Source organism: Delphinus delphis, chromosome 13 (genome assembly GCF_949987515.2).
Source record: "Delphinus delphis chromosome 13, mDelDel1.2, whole genome shotgun sequence".
NCBI classification, from domain to species: domain Eukaryota; kingdom Metazoa; phylum Chordata; class Mammalia; order Artiodactyla; family Delphinidae; genus Delphinus; species Delphinus delphis.
The window spans coordinates 73,023,559-73,051,171 of NC_082695.1; the positions used below are offsets into that span (position 1 = coordinate 73,023,559).

Consider the following 27,613-nt stretch of genomic DNA (forward strand, 5'->3'; position numbering starts at 1 on the left):
GGCAAAACCCATTTACTCTTCCTAACACAGATGGTGGGAAGAAAACTCTTACAACCGCTAACACAACAAAATAACGCAAGAAAAAGGCAGTAATTGTGTGCCTAGTTCATATTCCAGATTCATTTACAGCTGAGCATCATCTTGAATATTACAAGGAAATAGCTTTAAAATCAAATTACTGTAGAACTTTGCTAATTCATGCTTGACTAATTTGCCCACCCCAGTCGTTCTCACTGAAGTCTTGCAGATCTTCTGTGACTCTGAGAAAAATTTGATAGTAGGCTGTGGAGAAGGCTCCTGTTACTTCTGTTGTTGTTGTTGTTGTTGTATAATTAGTTTTTTTATTTTTGGCTGTGTTGGGTCTTCGTTGCTGCACGCGGGCTTTTTCTAGTTGTGGCGAGCGGGGGCTACTTTTCGCGGCACTGTGCAGGCTTCTCATTGCGGTGGCTTCTCTCATTGTGGAGCACAGGTTCTAGGCACGCAGGCTTCAGTAGTTGTGGCAAGCGGGCTCAGTAGTTGTGGCTCGTGGGATCCAGAGCGCAGGTTCAGTAGTTGTGGCGCACAGGCTTCGTTGCTCCGCAGCATGTGGGATCTTCCTGGACCAGGGCTTGAACCCATGTCCCCTGCATTGGCAGGCAGATTCTTAACCACTGCGCCACCAGGGAAGTCCCTCCTGTTACTTGTTATCTCTGGGTTCATTGTGGAAAATGTAGTGATATACCTTAAGGTATCATAAACAAATAAAAGAGAATATACATCTATCTGCCAAACCCTCAAGAGAGGGAAAACATGTGCAGAAAAGCTTGGATTCGATTTTCTTCCTTATTTTTGATTGTAGGATTTTTTTTTTTAATGCACAAAATAGAAATGTGAGTAATTGTGAGTAGTCTCCTAGTTTAAGAAAACCTACCATAAAATTTCATATTGTACAGTAAAATTTCATTTATTTATAAAAATTTTTTAATGTCTTGAATTTGTTACAGTATTGCTTCAGTTTTATGTCTTGGTTTTCTGTCCACGAGGCATGTGGGATCTTAGCTCCCCGATCAGGGATTGAACCCGCACCCCCTGCACTGGAAGGCAAAGTCTCAACCACTAGACCGCCAGGGAAGTCCCTGTACAGTAAAATTATAAAAGCACTAAACTATGGAGAGAAGTATCAGGCAGTTTATGTAAGGCCGTGAGGTGGGCATTAACATGATTTAGTACTAGTTTTATGACAGAATTTTGTTTTATAAGGAAGGAAAGAAAAGGGAGAGACTTAACTGTGTTGTACAGTTTAGTGTATTGTCTACTTAGACCTTTGGTTTGCTGCTTGCAAATTAAAATGTTTTGGTTAACTATCGATTTTTATTTCCAAAATCCTATGATAGATGCTAACCAAATATATACCAACAGCACCGTTGAGGGCTTTTTAATGTTGAGGTCCCAGTGAAAATGTGTTTTAAACCTTGAACATTCGCTGCATCACTTTCTCCGCAGTCTAGATAAATATCACTAACTTGCCACCAGAATAACTGAAAGGCTCAGCTAATGACTGGCTTGTACCCTGTCCAGTTATAAAATCGGAGTGTCAGAGGAACAGTGTTCCAGTTACGCCGTGTTCTCAGCGTAAATTCAGCTTGATTCCTTGCACCGCGCATCTAGAGGTACAAATGTAAGGAACCACACAAAAGACCGGACCCATGTTTCGGCACCTGGGTTTAGGTATAGTTATAATCAGAAACGTTTGCTATTTTATTCTGACAATTGAAACATTCCTACTGCAGTACCACTAAGTTAATGTGCGTATTCATTTATCTAGATTACATGTAAAAATGAATGAATGAGTGGCCCACGTTGCTGCAGTGATGAGTGCTAGATCGGTTGTGAATGTTTTCCCAAGTAAACATAACAGATTGCTAATGGTTACAGGTGATCGCTTTGTGTGTCAGCTAGCTCCGATTCAAGGCTTTGGGCCCAGTCACTGCACTCTCAGGTGCGTCTCGGAAGGCTCTGCTGGAGAGCGGTGGGAGGAAGGGGCAACTTTCTGTCTCGGGGAGTTGCTGATGACTCCGGGTGCCCCTGGCTTGCGTCCCTGGGAGGCATGGCCAGTAAGACGTCAGGTCTGGAGAGGGAAAAAGGTCAGGAACCAGTGAGCCTAAGCATGCCATTTACTGAATTCTTAATATTTTGATGACTAGAATCTGCTTTTCCGAGTGCTTTTAAAATAAGTTTCCGGGCAGAAGTGTGCTTTGCACACACTCTGCAGAGCGCGCCTCTCGAGGTATAAGATGAATCAGTCGCGCACACTCAGAGCCTGTTCCTTCAGCTCCGGTAACCGCTGATGGTGACAGCAGCTGAAGCAAGAGAAGCCTTTAGTGAGGAGGGGAGGAAGCCGCCACGGGACACCTCGTCACCACCAAGTCTTTATTGAGAGTCCTCAGTGTCCAAGGCAGGAGAATGTCTTCTACGGATTTTACACGTTTTAGGGTTACCGGAGTTGTAAAATCCCCTGAAATCTGTATGTGCTAAGTGTGAATATCTGTTCAGCTCTTGGCGAGTTTTCAGGTTCTCCCTTAAATTACCTGAATTTGCTCTCCTGAACCTGAGGTCTTACCGCAGCACTGTATCCCAGTGATACTCATGGTTTCCATAATAAAATTAATTGACTTTCATGCACTTCATTCCTTATTCATCAATTTCCCACGTAACAATTAAAAGTGGCATGTTTAATATGCATCCCTCTGTACTCTTAAAACATCCATAACCGCTAGCTATCCTGCTAGCTAGCTAGATATTTTAATAAATTAATACTATTATAAACCCATAGATTGGCGTTAGGCTCTGGTTGCTTGGAGCCTGTTACATGCTTGGCACAAAGCAGGCACTAAATAAATATTTGTTGAATGAATAAATGATTGAATGAAGAAGCAAAGAAATGACTCATGGACCAACCACTTATCGTACAGTTTAGTAATCAGGAAGTTCAGTAGGGAAGTACAGTGACCAGATTTCTTTTGCAAATCTTATTAGTGCAAAGGATTTGTTATTAAATATAGATGCACCTTCATTGTTTGACTGGATAGTCTAAAATAGATCCAAACCCATTGTTTGACTGGGCTTCATAAACGCAGGATAAAATAGATTATACTTCCCGTCATCTGCATGAGGCACTGCTATTGCTGACGAAATCCCACCCTTGGCAAATGTGAAACAATAACCAGCATGAAAGCTTGGAGGTTCCTCCACATGTATATAAACAACCTTGGCCAGGCTCAGAGCTGGTAGAGCATCTAAAAATAGATAGATAATCCCTTATCTTGTTGCATGTGAAAATAGTGTTTATATTAAGGCAACATTATTAGAAATGATGTGTGAGAAAAGAATCCTGGCAATGTCTTTTACAATTTAGAGCGAGAAAATATATTAATGTGACTTTGAAGCACAGGATTAGTACTGCTGGAATGCGGAGCAGATTTGTAGCCAGTTTCTCTTTGATGAAAAACTGTTTGTTTATGCAGACATGTAATATTCTGTCCCGTGGAGACTTGTCCCTTGCCCACAAAGTGGCACCCTGTTTTTCCACTGGATGTCCACTGAGAAACACACTGGTGGTGATGGTCCTTGAAAAAGAGAGGTATATTAGGATACCCCGAAATCTTACTGGCTTAACACACTACAAGTTATTTCTCACTCATGCTACATGCCAACATGGGTCGGCAGGCATGCCCATCCACGTGGTCACTCGGAGACCCAGACAGACAGAAGGTTGCACAGGAGCCCAACTCGGAGGTGCCACTCGTCACCTCTTCTCAGAGTGCACTGGCCAAAACTAGTAATATGGCTCTGCCTGGGGCTGGGAAAGGTCGTGTTCTCTGTGTCGAGGAAGGAGAGAGAACTGCTCAGTGCTGAGCGATTTTTGCAATTGGTGAGTAACATTCTCATCTTAAAATCAGTTCATGAGAGTGTGGTGTAATAAATCCAGCACCATGTTTTCCAGGTTTAAATGGACTCATTTAGTTTGTCTAAGTCCATGTCAAGTGGCTATTTCCTGAGCCCCGAGAATAATGGGGTCTGGGTCATTTTCCCACTGTACCAACTTAATTGGCATACAATGCGTGGAATCTGACCTGTGGTAGAATCCTTGCCTAAGGAAGGCAGCACTCATTTTTGTTTGGTATTTTCCGGTAAGCTAATTTGATATATCAATTTTTAAAGCTAAAGCGTAGCTGGGTGAAACTAAGGACCAAACAAAAATTGCTGCAAATGATTGTTGGTAAGTGAAACAAGAATTTTCAGGGGTTTTTTTTTGCCCCCATGGATACGGTGAACATGGCCAGCAGCTGGTTGTAACCAAGATAAAATGTATTTAATTTTCCCCTTCCCTCCTCTCCTTCAAACCACAGCACGCACGCACACACGCACGCGTGCACGCACGCGACCTGCTTATTTAGAACGAAGCAATCCAAGTTGTCTTCTCTTACCTGGGATATAACCAATTTGAGAAGCTAGAGTGAATAAGCCATGTAGCCATGAACTGCCTATCATCTTCAAGTGCAGAAAGTAACATGAAAGATCACAGGTCTGGGGGTTCACCAGAGGCACCTCAGTTCACAGCTCTAAAGCAGAGTTAGAACTTGAACTCGTAGCTGTGGGGTGCCGACCAGTGAACCCGGTGGCCTTCACCCGTGAAGGCACACAGAAAATTAAACTGAGGAGTGTATCCCCCTCAGTTCCAAGGGTCCGCCGGGACTCCTCAGATGAGCTGCCCTTGAGTGATTTTCTGAACCTCGTCCTGCCTTCTCACGGCTGCCTCGGTGACTCCCCATTTTTCTCCAGTTGGACTCCAGATGCCTTTGGTGCTCCAGGCCTTCCACCGTCAGGTCACCGTGCCTGGGGGTAGCACTTTCCCTTGGGCTCTTTTGGGTTTTCCCCGATCTGCAGAACCCTCCTCTGGCTCTGCCTGGGAGGGGGCCTCCCTCCTGCCCTCTTCTCCCCGGGCGCCTCAGCCCTCAGCGCCCCGTGGGCCATCCCCACCCAAGTCAGTGCTTTATTCTTGCCTTGCTGGTGCCTCATGTTACACTCTGTCTTGCAGTCATAGATATTCCTATATCTATTTCTCCCTTTACATCCCTTTCTCTAAGCTCTTAGGAGGTCAAGGATTTTTTTTATGCATTTTCTTATACCCTTATTGTCTAGTATAGTGCTTTATATCTGATTAAATGCTCACTAAGTATGGAATGAATTTATTATATGTTAGTTTTTAGTACAGACAAGTGTATGGAATGTAGTTCCCCACTATTAATATTCTTTGTATGGTTAGATTACATACAATGTACTTAGTAAATGAATGCTTATAAAATGTTGGGTTGGCCAAAAAGTTCGTTCGGGTTTTTGGCACGCCGTTACAGAAAAATCCGAACGAACTTTTTGGCCAACCCAATAGAATTTAATCTGAAAAGCGAGATCTTTTGATCCATAGAATATTTATCTTAAAAACCAATGAATTGATCCTCGTGTATTTTTTTATTCTCCTTTATAAGTTTAGTGTACTGGGAGCCTGAAAGTAACACTGGCTTTGGAGAAGGGTGTACCTAAAGTAATATTTTTCTCTGAAATCATTTTGCTGGGTTATTTCATATCCATCTGGGTGATGTCCAGGAATTTGAGACTAGTGGTTCAGACAAACTTGTCAAACAAGATAAGAAAAATTGTACTTAGCCAGAGAAAAATGAGTTGATGATTACCTGGTACATGCTGTGCATGGGTTTGTTTTTCATTCGGGGGATAATTGCATCCTTGGATTCTTCCTTAACTGTTGAATCATGTTTCGTAATAAAATTATTTTATGAAGCTAAGATGAGACATGGCTTGTTCTGTTCCTGGCAGAAGCAGTGCCAGTGTAGTTAATGCACCAGCCTAGCTGGGTTTCAATTTAAAAAAACAAATTATCTTAAAAGAGTAATAAATACCCCTTTGGAATAGCAAGAAGATGTCAGCTGTTGATACGGGGTTATTATTGTGTGCTCAGATGTCATTAGAAAGCACAGTAATTTTAATAACCCAGGTTGTGTACAATAGAGCTCTTGCTTTTTAAGCATACATCAGCTGTGTGCTCTGATCATGTAATGATAAACTGCTTTTTATTTATGCTGTTATTTATTTAAAGTTTTAATTACTATAACCTAGTCTTCGCAAAACATCTTATTGCTTCTGACTCATGTATTCTCTGATGTGTAATAATGGGTTCTCAGGATTTGTTTATAAGATTCCTTACTCTGAGTAAGGGTTTGGGTATTAGGAAATATTTCATGTACTAATTGTGTTCAGTGACATGAATTCCCATTTTATACCGACCTTTGTAACCTTTGTACCAACTTTCGCATTAGCACGTGGGAAATCTGATCATGAATCAATATCTTGGCAATGCACACCACACCTTCTGCTTTTTCCCAAAATAAACAGAAGGATTCTCCTTCCTGCCACCGTCTGGTAATATTTTCTCATTTAATTTAAATAACCAGGATAACCAGGAAGCTTTTGTAATCCTTGGTGGGATGTCTTATCAAGCCTGTTGAATTTGGTTTGACGTGGGTTCATTTGGTTTCACCTTTTTTTAAGAACAAGTTGCATCTGGGATTGGGGGGAAAGCACTTTCACTGAATGGCTCCAGATTCAACCTCTTGAATTTTTTTTATCTCCCTGCTTTTTTAAAGAAATGGAAGTATAGTTGATAGTCTTTTATTTTCAACCAAGCAGCTGTTGACACAGATTTCTTAGCAAGTGGCTAAATAAAAATATGGCCGTTCTGAAATGAACAGAAACGGTTGCTCTGTCAGAAACTAGCACCTGCCAGCACGCGCTTTCTGTGCCACAAGTGCTGGACTTTCTTAGGTTTATTCTCATTGCGAGACATTGGATTAAACTGCCCGACCAGCTTCCATTCTTCCTTTCAACTTTTGAGGTCGGAGGTAAAAGCAGTTGAGAGGTTTCACACTGTGTACTGGTCTTTCGTTTTAAACTAATTATTAAATAATATTAAAACTACAACAGTAAAAGCAGCCACAACAGAACCTTCAAGCATTCGGATGGCCAGTGGAGCTTTATTTTAAAAGAAACCGTAGTTCAAATAAAATTTAATTACTTCAGTATTTTAAATATCTCACTTAATCGTGCGGCTCAGAAACCACAGTTTAATGAACTCAGAATAGTGAGGGATATTACAGCATTTTGCTTCGCGCTTTTGTATAACACTGTGAAGAAAGACGATTGCAGCAGACGTGTGTGTAAGTAGATGTACAGTCGGCCAAGCTGTGCCTGGGCTCTCAGGGCAGGCACATAAAAATGGAGGAGGATTTTGGATGTTGAGAGAGGAAATTACTGGCAGGTAGTAGAGATTCTCTTCAGAATCGTTTAGGTTTTATGGGGGGAAATAGTTGTTTTAAGCAGACTTTGAAGGGGTTTGGAAAAGAAAGGTATTTCCTTTTTGCCTGTGTCGTCTTCATGTTTCCAGGAAGAAAGCACCTCCTGGTGTGTGAGCACAGACCGGAAGCATCGGGCAGGGCAGGGGAAATGTATTGTGTGTGCATCTCAACCCGGTTAATGAGTCAGTTGTAAAATAATGTTGGGGGGCAACCTTCGGTGGTCCCCTGATCGCTCTCATGGAATCTGAGTTTGGCCCATGAATAGCATTTTTATTTCTGGTGGTGCCCAGGATAAAGGTTGGAATGGAAGCTCACAGGGCTGTTGGTCAGGAAGTTCTTTGGGTTCAAACAGGATTCCCCTGGCAATTCAGTCTCTGCTAGTTTCACAGAAAACATCCCTGTCGGTCCAAGGGTGAGGCATCCTCCTAGCCCTCCGGTTCTCTTCTCCTAAAACAGGTTTTTGGACTGGTCTTTGTCCATGTATGAGTTTCCTATGGCTGCCGTAACAACTTACTTGCAGACTTAGCCTAAAAACGCAGAGATGAATTCTCTCACAATTCTGGAGGCCGGAAGTTCAGAATCGGAATCACTGGATTAAAATCCAGATGTCAGCAGGTCTGCCTCCAGAGGCTCGAGGAGAGAATCAGTCCTTTACCACGTCCAGCTTCTGGTGGATGTGGCATCCCTTAAGTTGTAGCCACATCACTCCAGTCTCTGCCTCCAAGGTCACATTGCCACGTCCTCTTCTGTCTTCAGTCTCCCTCTGTACTTCTCCTATAAGGACACTTGTAATTCCATTTAGTGCCTGCCTGGATAATCCAGGATAATCTCCCCATCGCAGGACCCTTAACTTAGTCATATCCGCAAAGATCATTTTTTAGATAAGCTGACATTTACAAGTTCCAGGAATTTAGGACCTGATATCTTTGTAAGCCGTTACTCAGCCTACTACACCCCATTTTCTTTTTTTTTTTTCTTTTTTTTTTTAACATCTTTATTGGAGTATAATTACTTTACAATGGTGTGTTAGTTTCTGCTTTATAACAAAGTGAATCAGTTATACATATACATATGTTCCCATATCTCTTCCCTCTTGCGTCTCCCTCCCTCCCACCCTCCCGATCCCACCCCTCCAGGCTGTCACAGAGCACCGAGCCAATATCCCTGTGCCATGCGGCTGCTTCCCACTAGCTATCTACCTTACTACGTTTGTTAGTGTGTATATGTCCATGACTCTCTCTCGCCCCGTCACAGCTCACCCTTCCCCCTCCCCATAACCTCAAGTCCGTTCTCTAGGAGGTCTGCGTCTTTATTCCTGCCTTACCCCTAGGTTCTTCATGACATTTTTTTTTTTCTTAAATTCCATATATATGTGTTAGCATACGGTATTTGTCTTTTTCTTTCTGACTTACTTCACTGTGTATGACAGACTCTAGGTCTATCCACCTCATTACAAATAGCTCAATTTCATTTCTTTTTATGGCTGAGTAATATTCCATTGTATATATGTGCCACATCTTCTTTATCCATTCATCCGATGATGGGCACTTAGGTTGTTTCCATCTCCGGGCTATTGTAAATAGAGCTGCGATGAACATTTTGGTTCATGTACACCCCATTTTCAACACCTGGGACAGTTTACAGAGAAAGCCAAAGGATTCACATTCTATCCTGCAGGGGTCGTTTTACTCTTGAAGTTAAATCAAGCAGTTATTGAGAACGTACCATGTGTTGTTGCTGTTCCTAGGCACAGTGGGAGGTAGATACAAAGATGTATAAGACTGTGTCTGTCCTGAGGCTGCTTGTGGTTTTGCTGGAAGGGAAGACGTGCGTGTAAAATGAGTCATAAGAAAATGGTTAGATCCAGAGAGCCAGGGAGTGGTACCAACAGTGGTTGTTGTAGCCCTGAGCCTGTGTGCTTGGCGTGGACGGCTCTGTGCGCTGGAACATTAGACCTAGGAGAGATTTAAATGATCACGTCCAACTCACCACTTGACTGTTCCCCGTTGCATTGTTTTCTGCTGTCTCCAGGTCTTTTCCCAAGAGCTGCGTCCTGCAAGTGTGCCTTCCTGGGTGTCTTATTCTTTCCTGTTGTACTTTGATGGTGCCATTATCTAGGCTTCAGTGTCTCTTTCTCCAATAAAACAGCAGTTCAGATTCTTGAAGGTAGTGCCTCTGTGCTAGCAAACACAAACAGAATCACTTCTGTGAATCAGTGATACAGAAGAATAAAATCTAGGAAACAACTTTACAGTAGAGTCAATCTGTTACAGTATCATGTACTGTCATTTGGGGTAACTGGAATTTGCCCTAGCTCAATCTGTCTACATGAATGTCACATATCTTGGTGAAAACTATGATAATATCCCTTTAAAAAGAAAAGTGATTATCTTTTCTGTATATATGTTTTAAGAGAAGCTGCATGTCTCTGAGTTGTAATTCATGATTTTGATAAGAGTCCAGGGCTATCTGCTGTTGAGTTTATCTCTGGGACCCTGGTTATCTTAACTAGATCCACAGAGACAAAACATGGAGAGATGAGCCAAGCCCGAGTTTGAATCCTGGGCCCATCACTACCTGGATCCTGGCCCTGCTTAGTGGACCAGGTGGTATGAGCAGGTCACTGAACTGTTCTAAAGCACAGGTCTCACATCTTCAAAACGGGGCTAATGATGGTACCTCCCTCAGGGTTATTAGGATGATTAAATGAGATAATGCATATAAAGTGCTTAAAACATGTCCTTAAAGTCTGTCTTTTCCATCTCTCTCCCCTTTTTTCCTTTCCAAAAAATGTCTGTGGACTGGGCGAGTTTACTGGTTCTGATTAGCGCACTGCCCTAAGTAATCAAACACTGCCCCACCTGGTCCCTTCCAACAGGCACATGATGACAAATGGAACATTTCTTAGGATACCGTTTCACCTTGGATGTCAACCAGGCTTCTAAATTACTTTGGTTTTTTTAAAGATTTTTTTTTGATGTGGACCTTTTTAAAGTCTTTATTGAATTTGTTACAGTATTGCTTCTGTTGTTTATGTGTTTGGTTTTTTGACTGCAAAGCATGTGGGATCTTAGCTCCCTGACCAGGGATCGAACACATACCCCCTGCATTGGAAGGTGAAGTCTTAACCACTGGACCGCCAGGGAAGTCCCTAAATTACATTTTATATGACAACGTCTCCCCGTATTTTTGTTCCCTGGGCTTCTTGAATTGCTACGTAGCATGTTCCTTCCAGTAAAAATCAAAATTAAATAAGTAAATGGTTCCGTTGCAGCCTTTGTCTAAGAGTGATTCGTACCATGATCGCAGATTGGATAGCCATGACAGTTGTCTTCTAAACATTATCTTTAATCAAGGAAGGTGTGCGTGTACTTTTGCTTCTAAAATGCGTGTGTGCGCACATGCACACACACTACCACCCACCCTCCCCCATGTGTGATCAGGTTGAAGAAAGCATGTGGCTGGGCACAGTTTGGTCTGTTTTGAACAGAGTCGTTCTGGAGTTGATCATTCTATTTTATTAAAGTTCTTACCTGAATTTTCAGAATAAAAAGATTCCTCCCACACAGAGGCGCTGATTGTTCACACAGCGTGTGCACCCTGCATGATAAGCAACTGGGGAAGTTGCCACATCCGTGCCTTTGTTCAGTTACCATTTTTTGTCCCCTTTGCAGGGAGAGAGGCATAGACTGATATGAAAAGCTGTTAGATTTCTTGACTGCAAGATACCAAGATTTTGTTTTTGACACATTGATGCCTAAAAAGAAAAACGCAATATGTACTAGTGAATCAAAAACATTTTCCAGTGCCTTTGTATAAATTGGATATATTTTGTTTTCTTTTTGAAAATTTAACTGTAAAGCTAGTCTCCATTACTGTGGCTTTGAAACGCCCGAGATTGTTTTCTCTGGGTGGGTAGAGAAAACGTGGACAGTTTTTAACAGACAGGGTCTGAAACAGTTATAATCAGGTTGTACGTATTTCATAAATACATTGCTTAGAAAAGCAGTCTCCTCGCCTCCACTGGCCCCTCTTGGAGATGAATTGGGATGAGGGTGGTGGAGAGCTTAGAAAAGACTCTCTGGCGTTTATACGATTTTAAGAGTCATAGTTGTAACTCTTCTCAGTTTTTCTCAGAATGGCATCCAGAGTAAGGCCCAACTTTGTTATTTATTCTCAAAATGTAATTAAGTGGGTCCCTTAATGACCTGCCACATGTCCCACGGGCTCCTGAAGGAACAGGCAAGGGTGAGCTAGCGCCTGGGTAAGAAGACTTTTTTATCCAGCAAGAAAACAAAGGACATAAGAATTGGGGATTATACTGTGAATACAGGCAGCTAAGCCTGCGTGACTCTTCAGAGACTGTACGTGTTGGGTGAGAGTTCAGATCTGGGCTGAGCTAGTTACCAGCTGTCTGACCTTGGACAGATTACTTAGCCTTTCCATGCTTTAGTCTGCGTGTCCGTAATGTGCTTGTCGGGAGGATTGAGGGAGGTGAGTTACGTGAAGCACTTAGAATGTGCTGGGCACAGAGTGAGTGTCCCATGTGTGCTAACCGTTGTTGTTGCTTTACAGCTTCAAAGGAATTGTGTCATGCACACATTCGGGAGGGTTACTACCCCCAGCTTAAAAGAAGTTTTTGCTGCGCTTTGTACCTGAAGAAATATTTTTGGGTTTAATACCCCCTTCCGTCTATTGGTCCTGATGCAGCTAACACTCTCTGGGTTCTTTCCATATGAAAGTTACTGCTGGTTCACACACCACATCTCAGTGTTGCTATTATCATCCCCACTTTGCAGATGAGGAAACTGAGGCTTAGAGAGATTAAGTAACTGCATCAAGTCACCATCAAAATAAGATGCAGGGCTGGGAGTAGAGTGAAAGTCAGAGACAGAGCCACTGCCACCCTCCCTCAGTGCTGCCGTGCACAGGTGTCTGGTCCTCAGAGTCATGCCAGAAGGAGAAGAAAAGAATTCGGTCTGTGGAAGTCATGCTTGTAGTTTCTTTGGACATGGTAGTCAAAACAGCCCCAGCTCCACTCAGTGAAATAACCACGATTGAATTCCAGGGTATTTTGGGCTCTGCTGGGTGGGAGGGGCTCCACCATGATGCAGTGTGAGGTTCCAGTGGGCAGGGTTTGCGCCATGTGCCACTCTCTCTACTGTTCTAGGTTTTTCTGTCAGTTTCTAAATTGAAAGTAGGTGCATATTGCTTGATTTACAGATTACTATAGAAACTTTCAAGTTAATATTTTATCCAAAATTGTCACTAAGGACAAGACACACAGGTACAGTAAGTTTATCTTGTTAAGTTCTGGGACTTGTACACACATAAAGAGCCTTAGAATTACTGTAGTTTATAATGGAGATAATAAGACATAGAAATCTAAGAATTCTCCTTAGATCCATGATGAGTTAGGGCCCCAGGTAACTCCTTCAATACTTTTTCCTTTGAAGTATGGAGAAAAACTCAAGTAAGAAAATAGATAAAATAATGACAATTTGGGGAATCCCCTGGTGGCGCAGTGGTTAAGAATCCACCTGCCAATGCAGGGGACACGGGTTCGAGCCCTGATCTGGGAAGGTCCCACATGCCGCGGAGCAACTAAGCCCATGCGCCACAACTACTGAGCCTGCTCTCTAGAACCCGCGAGCCACAACTGCTGAGCCCACGTGCCACAACTGCTGAAGCCCGTGCGCCTAGAGCCCGAGCTCCACAACAAGAGAAGCCACCGCAATGAGAAGCCCACGCACCGCAACAAAGAGTTAGCCCCCGCTCGCTGCAACTAGAGAAAGCCCGCGTGCAGCAACAAAGACCCAACGCAGCCAAAAATTAATTACTTAATTAAAAAAATAAAAAAGAATGACAGTTTAAAGCTCATTTAAGTGTTTACCTTATATCTGTTTACCTGAGAGCGTTCAAATTCCCGGGGCCATTGCTGTAGATTGACACCCACTTCAGTGTTCCAGTAATTAATGTTTGGCCCAGGAAGGTGGTCACTAGAAGTTTAATTTTGATGCAGTCGGATGCTCTGATCAATGAGAAGGTTAAGAATTACATGGGAATGTAATTATATTTTTATGTGCCTTTTTTGTATAGACCTCTGTACAGTTTATGGCTATGAACACATAGACCAGCTCATAAAGGCAGTCTCCAATTTGTGACTCTTCCTGGTTTTCTTTCTGGGAAAGGAAGTATACTGTAGAATAACAACGGTTTAATTTACTTGTCAGGCATCTCCTTTATTCAGTGTCTGGTGCCAGGTTTGCACGTATTGTTTTCACAACTCCAGTAGCTAAGTAGCTCGCTCGAGGTCAGAGAGAGAGCACTGCTCCCCAGTTCTGCCTGGGTCCCTGCAGTCACTGATGCAGCCTATGCTTTTTCAAGCTGGTACCTGCACATCCCAAGGTAAAGTAATGACCTTAGTTTTACTTAAAGATTTTTGTAGGGAAATTTTAACTCCTATTAAAATAAGCCATGGAAATATGATGGAGGGTAATGCAGAGTGCTCATTAACATTTAGGAGGACCTAGAACGTTGCCCCGGCCCCAAACCCAGCTCCGGAGGTGACTCACCTCTGCTGTCAGAGTCATTGTCCCCACGCCCTGCCATTCCCTGCAGTGTGCAGTTGGAGGGGTGACAGTGGGATGATGTCGATAGGGGCTCGTCCTGGCCCCGTGTCGCCCCAGCTAGTGAGGGATGTTAGCCGAGAAGCTCAGGGTGGAGGCAGAGGGTAGTTGAAGCCCCCAGGTGAGTGCTGCTTCACGCTCCGGTCACTTCACAGATGTCCTGAGCCTTTGTAGTCTAGCCTCGGGATCACTATTTATGATACAGTTTTCTTTAGGATTATAGCTTTCCTGTTCCGCACAACCAACATATACATAAATGGATTCTTTTGTGTAACTTCTTAAAAGTTGTTGAATAGCCTCACTGCAGATCATCTTTAAAAAAAAGAAAGAAGTTGTTTCGAAGCTTAGACTAACCTTTTTATGCTTATTTAGTCTTCCTTCAGTCCTTGACATTAAGTTCCATTTTCATGTATTTATTCTTTAAGGGATAATTAACTTTACAACAGTTCATTTCGTTTTTAAGGCTCTTTCATGTGGGTTGCCCTCAGGATGGAACAGGGTTTCTCAGACTGTCTGTGCTGAGCTCTTGGCAATACAAGAAGTTTTCTGATTGACGACCAGACTGATTGAACCATCGAGTTTCTAAAAATAGCCGTGTGCTTTACAGTTGGCTGGCTATCGGCAGGGATCCTCCCGACTCCTCCCATTTCTCAGCTCTCAAAGTATCCATTAATAGGGCAGCTTAATCACATTCCACAGTAGCTTGCACAAGTCTTCCACACACACGGACGTTTGAGGTGTGTGATGGTTTATGAAACAGGAAGTACAGGTGGTCATTGCCCCATTTTCCAGATGAGGAACCTGGTGCAGGGAAGGCTTAGTGCCCAAGGTCATGCAGCTAGTTGGTTCCTGAGCCAGGACTAGCACCCAAGGGGCCAGCCTCTGGGATTCTTTTCCCTGGCCCACTTCACGTCCATGCCTATAATTTAGAACCCGTGCATCTAGGCCGTGTGCTTCTCAAAGGCGGTACCTCCCCTTCCTTTGAGTCATTGGTGCAGGGCATACCTGGCAACAAAGATGGGTTTCAGGGCAAGGACTAAGAGGGAGCAAGAGAGGCATCTGGGGTTCAGCATTTAAGAAAGCACTTAAATCAGCATGAGCAACCCTGCTCTCGGGGCCTCGCTGGCCTCATCCTGGTTCCAGCGCTAGTGGGGTTTACAAATAACGTGGATATTCGACCACTTCTTGCACCGCATGTGGGCATTTGAGTGTTAGTGCCCCGTGATTCTCAGAAAAAGTCACAGCTTTCTTCTCCTAGGTTTGCCTTGTGTTTTTAGACATCAGTTGAAGACTTAAGGTTTGGTGCCCGTGGTGCTAACTTCCGTCTTCGTTGGTTTGATTGTTCAAGACTTTTGGTGTGACAGAGAAGGGAGTATTGGGGGCATTTTTCTCCCCTGTGATTTTTATCTAAAGTACACGCACATTCTCTCTCCCATGTTCCTGGGCCTTCCTGGCTTGGACGCCAGCCCAACTGTATGCTTTCAGTTATAGCTCTTTACAACACGGTTCCTTGTTCTGGAAACGTTTTTGGCCCAGAGCTGCAGTTCCTTCCTGATAACTGCATAGCTCTTGCTGTTGATCTTAAACACAGCTCACTCGGAGAAGGAGCTCAGCCACCAGTCTCAGCTTCTCAGGGATTTTCCTGGCAGCCATCTAGTGAACTCTGTCCCACTCTCTGTTTTACACATTAATTAGGAAATAGTCCAGGACATGAAGCTTTGCTCGCGGGGGAGGGGGAGGGGGAGAGGGAAACCAGCTAGAACTGGTAAGGACGGAACTTTCTTCAAATGAGCGATTAAGCCACTCACACCTCCCTGTGAGAGACTAGCTAGCCCCTAAGAGAACGTGGTATTGTAGAAACAAATGTTAAGTGCTGCAGTCAGGGGGGCTCTTGTTCAGGTGCCACTTTCGAGGTACAGAAACTTAACTTAGGCTTCCTTCTTCCCTGGTGCTTCGGGGGATGGGAGTTAAAGAAAAAACGAACACCAGATCACGAGAACATTCTTACAGAATTGCCCAAAGATGCCATGAACGCCTTACAGAGTACAGGGGGGGAAGTGGATTAGGACAGCGGTTCTCAACTGGGGGCAGTTTCGTCCCATCCACGACCCCCCCCCCACAAGACATCTGACAGTATTTGGAGCTATTTTTGGTTATCATAACTGAGGGGCAGGGATTGCTTTTGCATGTTGTGGATAAAAGCCGGATGTTTCTAAAACCCTATAATGCGTAGCATAGACAGTCCCCTGCAACAAAGTATTATCTAGCCCCAAATGCCAGCGGTGCTGAGGGTACAAAGCCCTGGGTTAGGAATTATGCTCATTGAATCCAATTGTCCCATTTAATACCCAGTGACTGTGCAAAATAAAGTTGTTTCTATCCCCGTTTTACAGATGAGATGATCAGCCTTTGGTGGTGATTAAGAAACTTGCCTCTAGCTATTCAGCTGCTTCTAGATAGACATGGGACTTTTAAACTAGGCGTATAGGCATCCAAAGCCTATACCCTTTCTCCCGACCCAGTAGGTAGTGAGCTCCCCATCACTGATGGTGCTTAAAACTAGGCGGGGTGAGCACCCACTTGAAGGATGGACAGAGAGAGGAGTCTCAGATATTTTGCGCTGAATGACTTTTGAGGTCCCTCCTAAAGACCACATTCTCTGATTCTATTTTGAAATGGGATTTGTCTTTTTAGCCCTGGTATTAGAATGGCAAGCAGATAGCCCTTGGCCATGACCAGTGAAATCTCTGTGCTTTGTCTGTGCACCTGTGAGTCTCATTCCTATTAATATCTCAGCCCTATCAGGCCAGAGGGCTAGGGTTCCAAACAGGGGTGGCCAGAAATCGTCCCCCTCCCCCATCTCATCCACATTCCGGGCCCGGGCAGTTATTTTTACCAACGCGTGTAAATGGGTCCAGCTAGTTCTCCTCTGGGAGGACAGTAGAGGCACAAAGGAGGGGAGCTCTGGGGTTGGGACGCAGGGAACACGAACTCTTTTGTACCCTTAGAGGCTGCGATTTAATATTAGTTTGCTAATCAGTATAATTCTACCAGTTTAACAGGTAGTCACAGTTGCTCTTTCGTGAAGAAGGAAAACCGAGAGGTTTACTCACTGGGTGTCAACCCGGGCCTCAGATAAGCATGAGCTTGAGAGCTTCTAAAACACACCTGGGTCTGGGCCCCTCTACCAGAAATTTAATTGTCTCAGGTGAGGCCTGGGTATAGCAGCGCTTTGAGAGCTTCCCAGGAGATCGTAACGTCCAGCCAGGCCAGGAGCCCCTGGTTACCTCCACACTTAAGTCCTGGTGCTTCTGTTCAGAAGAACTGCACTCAGGTACCCGTGGATGTTAATCTGTCCTAAAGAGCCGAGAAGGAGGAGGTGTTGGGCCATTGTTTCCCAGGGTGTCCTTTGTAGGTGCCGGAGTGGAAGAGGACCCACACTCTGCTGCTCTTAAATGTGCACCTGCTGGAATCTGAAACTGACATTCTTCTTCGTCCTTCAAATTCCTTACTTTAAATGGTGTAATCTGAAGGTGCATGGAATCATTTGCTTAATTTTTCACAAAGCTTTGAAGGTTTCCTCTCCAGGCTGTTTTTCTCACCAGCGTAGTATATGGAAAGGAGAAGCCTTTCCTTTTCATGGCTGCAGCCCTGTCCCCTGGAGGAGGAAGCTTTAAATACTTAATGAGTTTTGAGGGAAACTTTTTAATAACAACCCAGTTAATGACCTGACTTGATGATCGATTATGTGCTTTAAACTCTGGTCTCCAAACGTCTCTGCTCAGTAAACCTTAAAAAGAATTTTGAAGAACTGTTTCTCACACATTTTTTTTAAGATGACATCTATAATTTATCGTAACTTGGTAAGTTATTAGTCCAATAATTGCAAAAGATGTAATTTTTAATGTATTGAGTATTTTGTGTGTGCTTTAAATATATTTCATAACATATCCAGTATTTTGGTTCTTTTTTATCATGTGATCGCAGATACAGCCCATTTTATGGAAAATACCTGCCATGAAATTGAATTAAACCAAATCAGTCCTTATTGCTAAAAACACGTCAGCCATATCAGGCTATTTCCTGTCATTTAAAAATCTGACTTCATTTTTTAAATCAAATAAACAACAAAATTAGTTGGATGGATGGTAAATATGCAAGACATTGTCATTCCATGAGCCTAGTCGTCGAGGGGAAGTAAGAGTCTGTCTCATGTCCCCTCAGCTCGGGAGCTGTGCCTTTTCAAACTGTACCCAGAAAACTGCACGGTGGTGAGATTAGGAAGGGTGAGAAGTACGCCTTTCTCTGGAAAGTGGGAGAAGGGGGTTGTGATTTAGGAAAGGTGAGGGAGCAGAAGACAGACTCTGTTCTCAGGCACATCGAGTTTAGGGAAGAGGACCTATGGAGGGGTCTAGAAACTGATTTCTTTAAAACTTCGCATGCCCAAGTTCCCTGGAAAGTCTTTGTTTATCCTCCGAGGTCTGCCTGCTGCAGTTTGAAGAGCTCAGCTTTAAAAGATATTGGGGCAGGGGGAGGGGATTAATCAAAGAATAAGAAGTCTTTAGCTCCATTTCATTTCTCTTTCAAACGTATACTTCACTTGTTTCATTTTTGTATTAATATACAGGTAAGGAAAGAAGGACACATGTAAGAATATGCACAGGACAGACAGTGCTGAGATTATGTTCCATGGGAGTTGACAGATTGCAAGAACTGTATCTGGCAAGTGTCACCTGAGGGGATGTGGAGTTGGGGGCAGCAGCACATCAGACTAGAGTCTTCTGGGGGTAGGGGGAGCCTGTTAATGTTCGTTTTTAAGTCCGTGGAGTGTGACGTCACTCTGTGGTGGTGACAGCATGGACCCTGGAGCCAGCCTGCCTGCGTTCATTTCTGGAGGCTGTTTACTAACTCGGTGACCCTGGGCAAGTTTCTTAACCTGCTAATAACAGGTTTCTGAGACACGATTGGTGAGCTGCTCGTAAGCTTATTATTCTTTGCGGTCTTGAGGTTCTTACCAGGGTATGGCTGGATGGAGCTCTCCCCCCAGCAAACTTTGATAGAGGCCACTGGCCAGAGATGTGGTTTCAGCCAGAACGCAGCCACTGCAGAAAAAGCCTTATCAGGACCTACCTGGGATGCCAGAGCTCCTCTGAAAAGTCAGTCAGCGTCCTCCTGTAGCTCCAGTACCTCTAGTACCTCTTGTAGCTCGGAGTCATCACTCGTTAAAATTCCAAGAATGATACCATACTGCATTTATGTTACATGTGATCTGTTTTTGCTTGAGGACGATATTCCGCACACCCAAACTACTGTCCAGCGAGACAAGGAGCTGGGCTGCTAGTCTCAAATGCCTGGAAGTGTGAGGAAGAGCTTTTAGCAGTAAACCTGTTAATGAAATCAAACTATAAAAATGACTTTGAACCCATGGTGTCCCTAGGTGCCCTTTTCCCCATCCTTCGATCATCCTTTTATCCTGCTTTGGTTACTAAACGTGTCTGGCGTGGATCATTTCATTCAGATTATTAAAGTCTATTTATTGGTAGCTGAGTTCACAGATAAACAACAGAATCTAGAGGTATCTTTACTTTCTTTTGTTCTTTATACATTTAATCTATCATTAAAATTGCTTGCAGAAGAATTGATCGTAAAACTTCTCCAGAGAAGAAATGGCCCTGCATGAAGACTTCATCCTCCGTAAAGTCATGCCTGCCCTTGACCCTGGACAGAATTAGTCACTTCCCCCGCTGTATCCCTGCAGCGTTCTATTCATGCCTCTGAGATGCGGCAGTCATGGTCAGTGTCTGTACAGAGATACCCACCACCTGTGGCTATCGAGCACTTGAAATGCAGGTGGTCCAAAGCGAGCTGTGCTGTAGGCGAGAAGCACACACCAGATTTCAAAGACTTAGCACAAAAATAAGAATGTAAGACACTCTTAGTAATAATCTGCATATTGATTACATGTTGAAATGAATATTTTGGATATATTGGGTCAACTAAAATATATTATTAGAATTAATTTCGCCTGTTTATTTTTTTTATGGGACTTAGAAATTTTCAAGTTCTAGATGTGGCTCGTGTTACTTTTCTCTATCTAGTACAGGGCCAGTTAGCTTCTGCCCCTAGGAGGTGAGGGCACCTAGTCTCTGTGCCTTTCAGGCCGGGCACAGTGTAGCATCGTCTGCCTATGGGTGACCCCCTGCCTGAAGGAGCCAGTGACCTCAGCAGTGCGGCTCCCATTTTGTGCGTCTGGTTCCCAAATCTCTTTCCCAGTGTTTGCATTCCCGGAGTTTATTGGATCTTAAGTTCAGAGTATCAAGTTTGGCAGAAGGCTGTAATTCCTGTGGCCCTCAGTTGACCCCTGGCCTGGAAGATGCTTACATTTGGAGGGGGGAGAGGACTGGACTGTGCCCAGGAGCTTCCTCCACCCACCTGGAGGGAGGAGGGGGCGTCGAGCGCACCTCATCGCTGATGTGGTAGCAGGACACCTGGAGCAGTGGGGACTCCCCTGGAACCTGAAAGCCCAGTTTGAACCGGTCTAGTTATGCTCCTGGTTAAAGCCTGGCGGCTACTGCCGAGCTACCGTAGCCTTTGCCAGCAGGACGGTTCTCTGCTCTGTCTACCCCTTCTGTTTTGTCTTCTGTATTTCAAGCAAAGTGTCCCTTAAAATAGAGGCCTTCATGATCACACATCCAGCCAGCATGGTTTCATTCCGCCCGCCTACCCAGCGTGATTTACAGAGCCTGTAACAGTCCTTGGAGTTTGCTCTGACATCTTGTTGACAGGGAGGTCTTATTTGTTGTTAGAAATAACAGCCGGTGTCTCCAGGACACACCTTATTCCGTTTTAGTGAATGGGAGGTTTCAGCCCTAACCTCTAAACGAAATGGCAGAGAGGCTGGCGGAGTGCAAGCTCTTTGTGTTTTGCAAAAAAAGTATCTGAATTTCGTTTGGGTTTTGTGTTCTGGCGCTTACCAAGTGGATTTTGGTAAGAGCGTGTGCGTTCAGAGGATGTCATCACTGGACCTTTTTCTTTATTTTTAGTGGAATTCCACTTGGCTGTTTCATTAAGGTAACTTTGACGTTGCGTTTTGAAACAACTCACCTTGAAAAGCCAGAGGCACCAGGTGGTAAGACGTTAGATTATGCGATGGGTGGTGTGGGTGGAGGCCAAACTCATGCTCTCCTCCTGAACCGCAGCAGCTCCGCTGTCGGAGGACAGGCTGGAGTGTATGGACGGAGAAAAAAGAATATTCCTCCGTCCTTTCGTGTGTGGTGGTAAAGCTGCCTTCGTGCTCTCTTGAGGAATGAGACAGCACCTAAAACCGAGTGCATCTCGACACCCAGGTGACTCTCCAGACAGTAGACTGTTGAAGAGTCACTATATTTATAACATTTTGTCCAAAAGCTTTTGCAAAAGTTTCTCAAGCCATTCATTATTTAGATAATTCAGAGTGCATGCTTCCAAAGTCACTCTAAAAATAGAACCCGTTTCCCCTGTCTGGTCGGTGCTGGTGCCCGAGTGTGGGCTGCGAGCCTCGCAAGGAAGAAGCATTTACTGGTTTAGCAGCAAAACAAAGGTTATTCTTCTCTCTGTTTAGAGTTGGGAGATTAACCTTGATTTGTAATTCATGAAGATGTAATCATGCCATGTCTTTACTCTTAAATTCTTTTTCTGTGGCTTACGTTCTAATGCCTCTGGTACTTCTCTTCCATTTGTCTTGAGAAATTCTCAATATAATTTTCTTGGAAGTTGCTCCTTGATGCTTTCTAGGCCATGGGTAGCACTGGATGGCTATCATTTGCTGGAGTTAAGTGGCTTTTAAACTCGTGATGGTGACACGCAAAGAGAAATTAATTTGACATCACAACTTAGTACACGCACTCACCTGTGTATGTAATTGAAAGAAATTCCTCGAAACAGTACTTACTTACATTTCATGTGAGGCTCTAATGTTTTTTATTCCATTGTATCTAGTTTGTCTTAATGCTTCTTGTGAACTGCTAGTGGGATTGCAACGCACAGTTTAAAAAGCGCTGCTTTAATGTGTTACATTAAAGCAGTGTTACATACGGGTCATCTTACCTTCCAAGAATCGCCCGTCCTTTCTGATACACCTTTCCTAAAGAGCCTTCACGACCCCAGCTTTACGTGCCAGCACCCCTTACTTCTGGTGATGTCCTCCCCACATAGTCCCCCTCCTCCCCTGCAGCTTCCATGTGAAATGCACAGAGTCCTAGCCTAGCTCTTGCACAGTGACCTCTGTGGTCATCAGTACGTAGTAAGATTCAGATCATATCCTTCGAGTGCAATTCTAACCTAAAGATCAAAAGTCTGTGGTGTTTCTTGAATGGATGTGTTCTTTGAGAAATCGCCTCTCGTTTATTTTGTGAGGACAGCTAAGCCTGGTGTCCACTTCAGTGCTGGCATCTCTGGCCCGGTGCGCACAATGAGAAATGCCCGAGGGCTGTGTTAGGGTTTCACTGGAGCTATTGTGATCGTCCCCAGGCTTTGGGGTCCAGTGATATTCACACATACCTCTCACGTACCTCTCCATGGCCTCTCAAGGGCACACACTTGCCCCTTTCCTTCGGAGGAATGGTCTTGAATGTAGTTAATCGTCATTTGGAACACAAACTCTAAGAGAGAGACTGTTTGGTATATTTATTTCACTTTTCCAGTAATGGAATATAGATTTTTGTTTCACCTTATGTGACACATTTCAAGGGCTCCATTTTGCATTGTCATTATGTTGGGAAAATATTTGATGGCTTGTCAGAAGGGAACATGTATAATTGTGTTACTAACCTGCACATATTCAGCCTCCAGGATAGTGTGACAGGTAATTGAGGTTGAAATTGACAACAGTTACCACTTAAAAATAAGCACAAGAAATGCCAGTATGTATTGTGTGAGTTGAAACTAATTTGGTGTTTTGTAAGCTCTTAGGGTTAACATGATGCCTGATGGAAATAATTTTGTAATGGAAATTATTTAAGTGACTTGATTAATGTATTTTTATAAAATTGGTGCAAGGTGTCATCCTGTGGCAGTGATAACCTAACGGGGCTCTGAGGGCCTCAAACCTTGGCTCTCCAGGGCCCGCAGGTAGGGATCCTGCCATATCAGCACAGCCAGGTGGCCTTGAAATACTCCAGCTTCTCATTTTGGTGCAAAGGCCACTAGTAGGCCCTCTGGTCCCTCCTAGATGTCCTGTGGTATCGAAGACACATTTAATGTTGGTGTAGTGTCACTAACCTAAATACTTTAAATCGCCTGAAATGTCTGTACTTTTGGCAACAGTGGGTTGTTTTGAAACCTAGATCTCACCAGCATGTTCCACTGACGGGTGAATCACTTCTTTAAGCCAATACCTCTTGACCATGTGCTGCTCTATACACTTGATCCCTATTTTATTTTTAAAATGATTTTATTACAGTCGCCCTTGATGTAAACCAGAAAATAAGAGCCTTCTGTTTACTTTAAGGGTGAGGTTGCTCTGTCTTCGTCTGTTTTAGGAATTGTTTTTTCAGTGTAATGAGAAAACTTGTTAAGGTACAAGTGAAGCCGCCTAGCTTTGCAGTGAGTACCACTGGGATCCCATAAACTTCGGAACAGGAGGTTGCGTTAAGGATAACATCCCAGATGAGCGTTTCTGCAGAACCCCCTTCCCCGAAGTCTCATAAACTGTGCTGTCATCAGAGTCCCTTCTCATCCACACTGTTGAGAGCCAGCATCCCGATGAGAAGCCCAAAGCTGGTACACAGCCACGCTTTCCTGCCCATTAGTGAGATGGGGGACAGTGTATTAGTTAAGAGCCCAGACTCTGGAACCAGTCTACCCAGCTAGGAACCTCTCTGGTCTCTAGGCTCCCCCTCTGTAAAATGGGTATAATAATGGTGCCCACCTGCTACAGCTGCCGTGAGGATTAGATGAGGCCTTGCCACAGCACTTGATTTGCCCTGAGCGGCAGGTGCCTGTCTCTTCTTGGTTCAGATGGTGAACTCATCGGATGGGTTTAGAACTCTAACATCTCCCAAGCAAAACAACACGGGCACGTGGATGTTTTGTGAATTTTTGTTAAAATGCACTTAGGTTAACCATCGATAGATAGCTATTCAAAGAGAGCAGATTATGAAACGGCGCTTCAGGTAAGACTGTCTTCTTCTGATGGTTGCATCCCCGTGTCCTGTTCCTTCACAGTATCAGTACCAGTAGCAGGAGGGGAGAGGGGACAAGTGGTAGGACCTCACTACTCTCATTAGGTAGACACACAGTTTATGGTCAGGAATCAGACATTTCTGTGTGTGTGTGGTTTTTTTTTTTTTGGCTGTGTTGAGTCTTCGTTGCTGCACGCGGGCTTTCCCTAGCTGCGGTGAGCGGGGGCTCCTCTTCGTTGTGGTGCGCGGGCTTCTCATTGCGGTGGCTTCTTTCGTTGCGGAGCACGGGCTCTAGGCACACGGGCTTCAGTAGTTGCAGCATGTGAGCTCTAGAGCTCAGGCTCAGGGGTTGTGGTGCACGGGCTTAGTTGCTCCACGGCATGTGGGATCTTCCTGGACCAGGGCTCGAGCCTGTGTCCCCTGCATTGGGAGGTGGATTCCTAACCACTGCGCTACCAGGGAAGTCCCCATTTCTGTGTTTTTGATCGTGGAATTAACTGACATTTACATTGGCTTTACAGTTAAATCAGACAAATTCAGAATGGGACTGCTCCCTAATTCTTCGGACAGTGAAGATGTCCACTTTCTGGGCCTTGTGCTGACCACTGCTTGTTAAGATATACAGCATCGGCACCTGACGGCCATATGCTCGGTGAGGTATCCATGGTGGGCTGAGGCAGACGTAGCTGAGAAAATACAAGAAAGCGGAGTCTTGTCGGAAGGATGGGGGCTCTCCTGCTTTGCGCACGCTCAGCCAGCAGTAACTGAGTTTTCATTATCCTTCATGTGTTGTTTAGAGGACACAGATCGTTTTCTAGTTAATCACATAAAAGGAGATTCTAAGCGTGGAGCAAATCATTTCAGTAAATCTTGTTCACATTTATCTGCTGCTGCTTTTCAAATGCAAGAAGAGAATGTTTCCAAGTGTGCTTCAAAAGCGTGTTATATAAATTAGAAAATTTCATAGGAAACCAGTAAGGAGTGAAAACAAGAGCCCAGGATCCGAAGTGAGGAGGTCAGGATTGTCTCTTGGGCTTTTCCCCAGGCTAGCAGTAGGACAAGTCTGATATGTCTGAAGAACTTTCCAGCTATAATAGGCATTTGGAATGTGGTAGAAGCAACTGCATGTTTTTACGGGTAACAGAAGTCGTCGTGTTCCTTCTGGTTCACATCGCAGGTCATCTAAGCATCAGAGGCTCTGACACAAGCCCTCCTACAGAAGGACATTGTGTCAGCGTGACCCACTGGACACCCCGTGGTCCAGACCAGGGACCCCTGACCCTGAGTTATGACTTCCGGTGCTTCCCAGAGTCTGAAAGGGCACCTGTGAGCTTCTCCACGTGCATTTCATCGAGATCTGTGTGGGAGATGGAGAGGGGAAGAAGCACAGTGTGTCCAAAAATGTAACCAGTAGCTCATGCGTGATCTTGGATTCTGAAGCAGTGTACTTACTAGACTGAAAGTTCAGTGCCATTTTTTAATAAGTAATGTATAAGATATATTAATAACTAGACTCTTTCCCAAGACTCTCAGCTCTCAAGGAGCTCTTTTGTTTATAGCACTTAATAAATATTCGTGAAAATGGTCCCAGCATTTCTTTACCATCTTCTCTTTAAACTGGGCCACCTGTGCCCCCAAACCTTCTGGGGTCCCAGGTGTCCCTTCCCTGACTGATCGCATGCTCTCCAGGTCCAAGAGAGGATTTGTCTCCAATGGGTTGGGTGGTAGATGCCCTGCAGAGTCTCAGGCAGCTCAAGGTCAGGTGTGTGAGGCCTTGGGCTCACTGGTCTCCGAGGCGACGGCTGTCTGTGCCTCACCTGGGTCTCTGCCTTCAACCCATCCCCCCTGCTCTCCCATGTCAGGCCCTGGACCTTTCTCTATTTGTGAAGAAACACTTCTAAGAATGCTGACACTCAGCAAATAGACGGAAACATTAATTCTTTTCTCTCTTCTCAACAGACACGAGACGACTTCCTGGGACAGGTGGACATACCCCTTAGTCATCTCCCGGTAAGAACGGTCGCCTGCTTTACAGCGCGTGCTCTGAGCAGCAGTTTCTAACCGTCTGCAGTTTGGTTGTGTTTTCAGGGCGGCATTTCCTCAACACAGTGGAGAAGCGTGTGTACCCTGGCCCTGGCCCTTTCTAGAAGGCGGTCCTTTCAAGGGGATAGGAGATAGCTTAACTGTAAAAATCAAGTGCATCTGAGCCATCCACGCATGCCTGGCAGCGTCACTGGCTGCTTTCTCGTCTGCTCCTTAGTTTGTCTTCCTTTGTCAGCTACCTGCTTCTGTCAGACCCCTCCTCCTTGTCACTGGAATGTCCCTGCTTTCAAGTTCACCTCTTGGGTCTAATCAAACGTCTGTTCCCTTTGTCTGGAATGGTACCTGCTGTTTCTCTTGGGCTACATCTATACAAGCTAGTGTTTCCATGGCCTTTCTCAGTTGGCACAGAGACAAAAGAAAAGATGCTATTGGTACTGAGTGAACTTGTCAGCCGGAAACGCCCACTCTGGCTTCAGAAGTTGTACTGGGTTAGCATGTGTGGCGTTGCTACTATTCCTCTCCACTCAGACGAGCAGCAAAACAGTTGGGGCTGTTGACATTAACTGAGCTTAAAGGTGACTCTCGCACGTTCCAGTATCGATAGGATGGGGGTCCAAGACCTCCTTGGTGAGAGGTAGATGGTCTCGTGTTCCACCTCCCGGCCCTCCTTCCCCGGGGCAGCACAAAGTGCCTAAAGTGGCACCTGAGAGAGGATAAGTCAAACATTTCTGCCTTCCAAGGGCATTTTATTATCTTTTTAAACGCGTCATGTGAGCAAATAGTATAAGTAGTCTATACACTAAAAGGACTCAAACCACCTAGTGTGAGCCTCCTGCTGTGTTGAAACTCTAGCTATGGCTGTTAAAGACCAAGAAAGACTGCGTCTCACCCAGGAAGCTGTGAAGCTCTGTTGGGAAGAAACATGATGGCAAGCACTGTGTTCTTGCTTACACAGGGGAGCTGTTAAGGAAGAAAGGTTTCAAGCGCCTTCCCTTCCAAAAGATCGGAAGCAAAAGTAATATCATTAGAATATTTTTGCTTGTTTCTATATGAAAACCTGAAGCTCCAAGGTGCTTGTGGGAGGTGGGCTTATGCTTGATGGCATAAGCCATCAGAGCCCTGACTGTTCTTTTAAAGTCCCATTGATAGCGTATGGACGTCTCAGCCTTTGTGCAGGAAGACTGTTCACGTATTCCTACATCAGTGGGTCTTCTCTTCATGCTGTTCGGGTTGAAGCTGTAACCGCCTCACATTTCTCAGCAGTTTGGCTGGTTGGCCAGTTCTTTCATGGGTGTCCCCAACCTCCCTTTTCCCCAACATGAAAACCACATCACAGTCAAGGCAAATTATGTATTAACTCTAAGAGGTGTAGGTG

At 44.5% G+C, this 27,613-nt stretch overlaps 1 protein-coding gene across 8 annotated transcripts in view; it reads left to right on the forward strand.

The window, feature by feature from the left end:
• NEDD4L (NEDD4 like E3 ubiquitin protein ligase) overlaps positions 1-27,613 on the forward strand; it is a 384,213-nt gene that overhangs the window by 273,927 nt on the left and 82,673 nt on the right. For all 8 annotated transcript variants that reach the window (XM_060029135.1, XM_060029129.1, XM_060029131.1 and 5 more), the window contains one exon: positions 26,155-26,205. Coding sequence is in view for 6 of the 8 variants with exons in the window: in XM_060029129.1 (XP_059885112.1) it covers positions 26,155-26,205 (51 nt within the window). In the remaining 2 variants the exon portion in view is untranslated. The remainder of the gene's footprint in view (positions 1-26,154; positions 26,206-27,613) is intronic.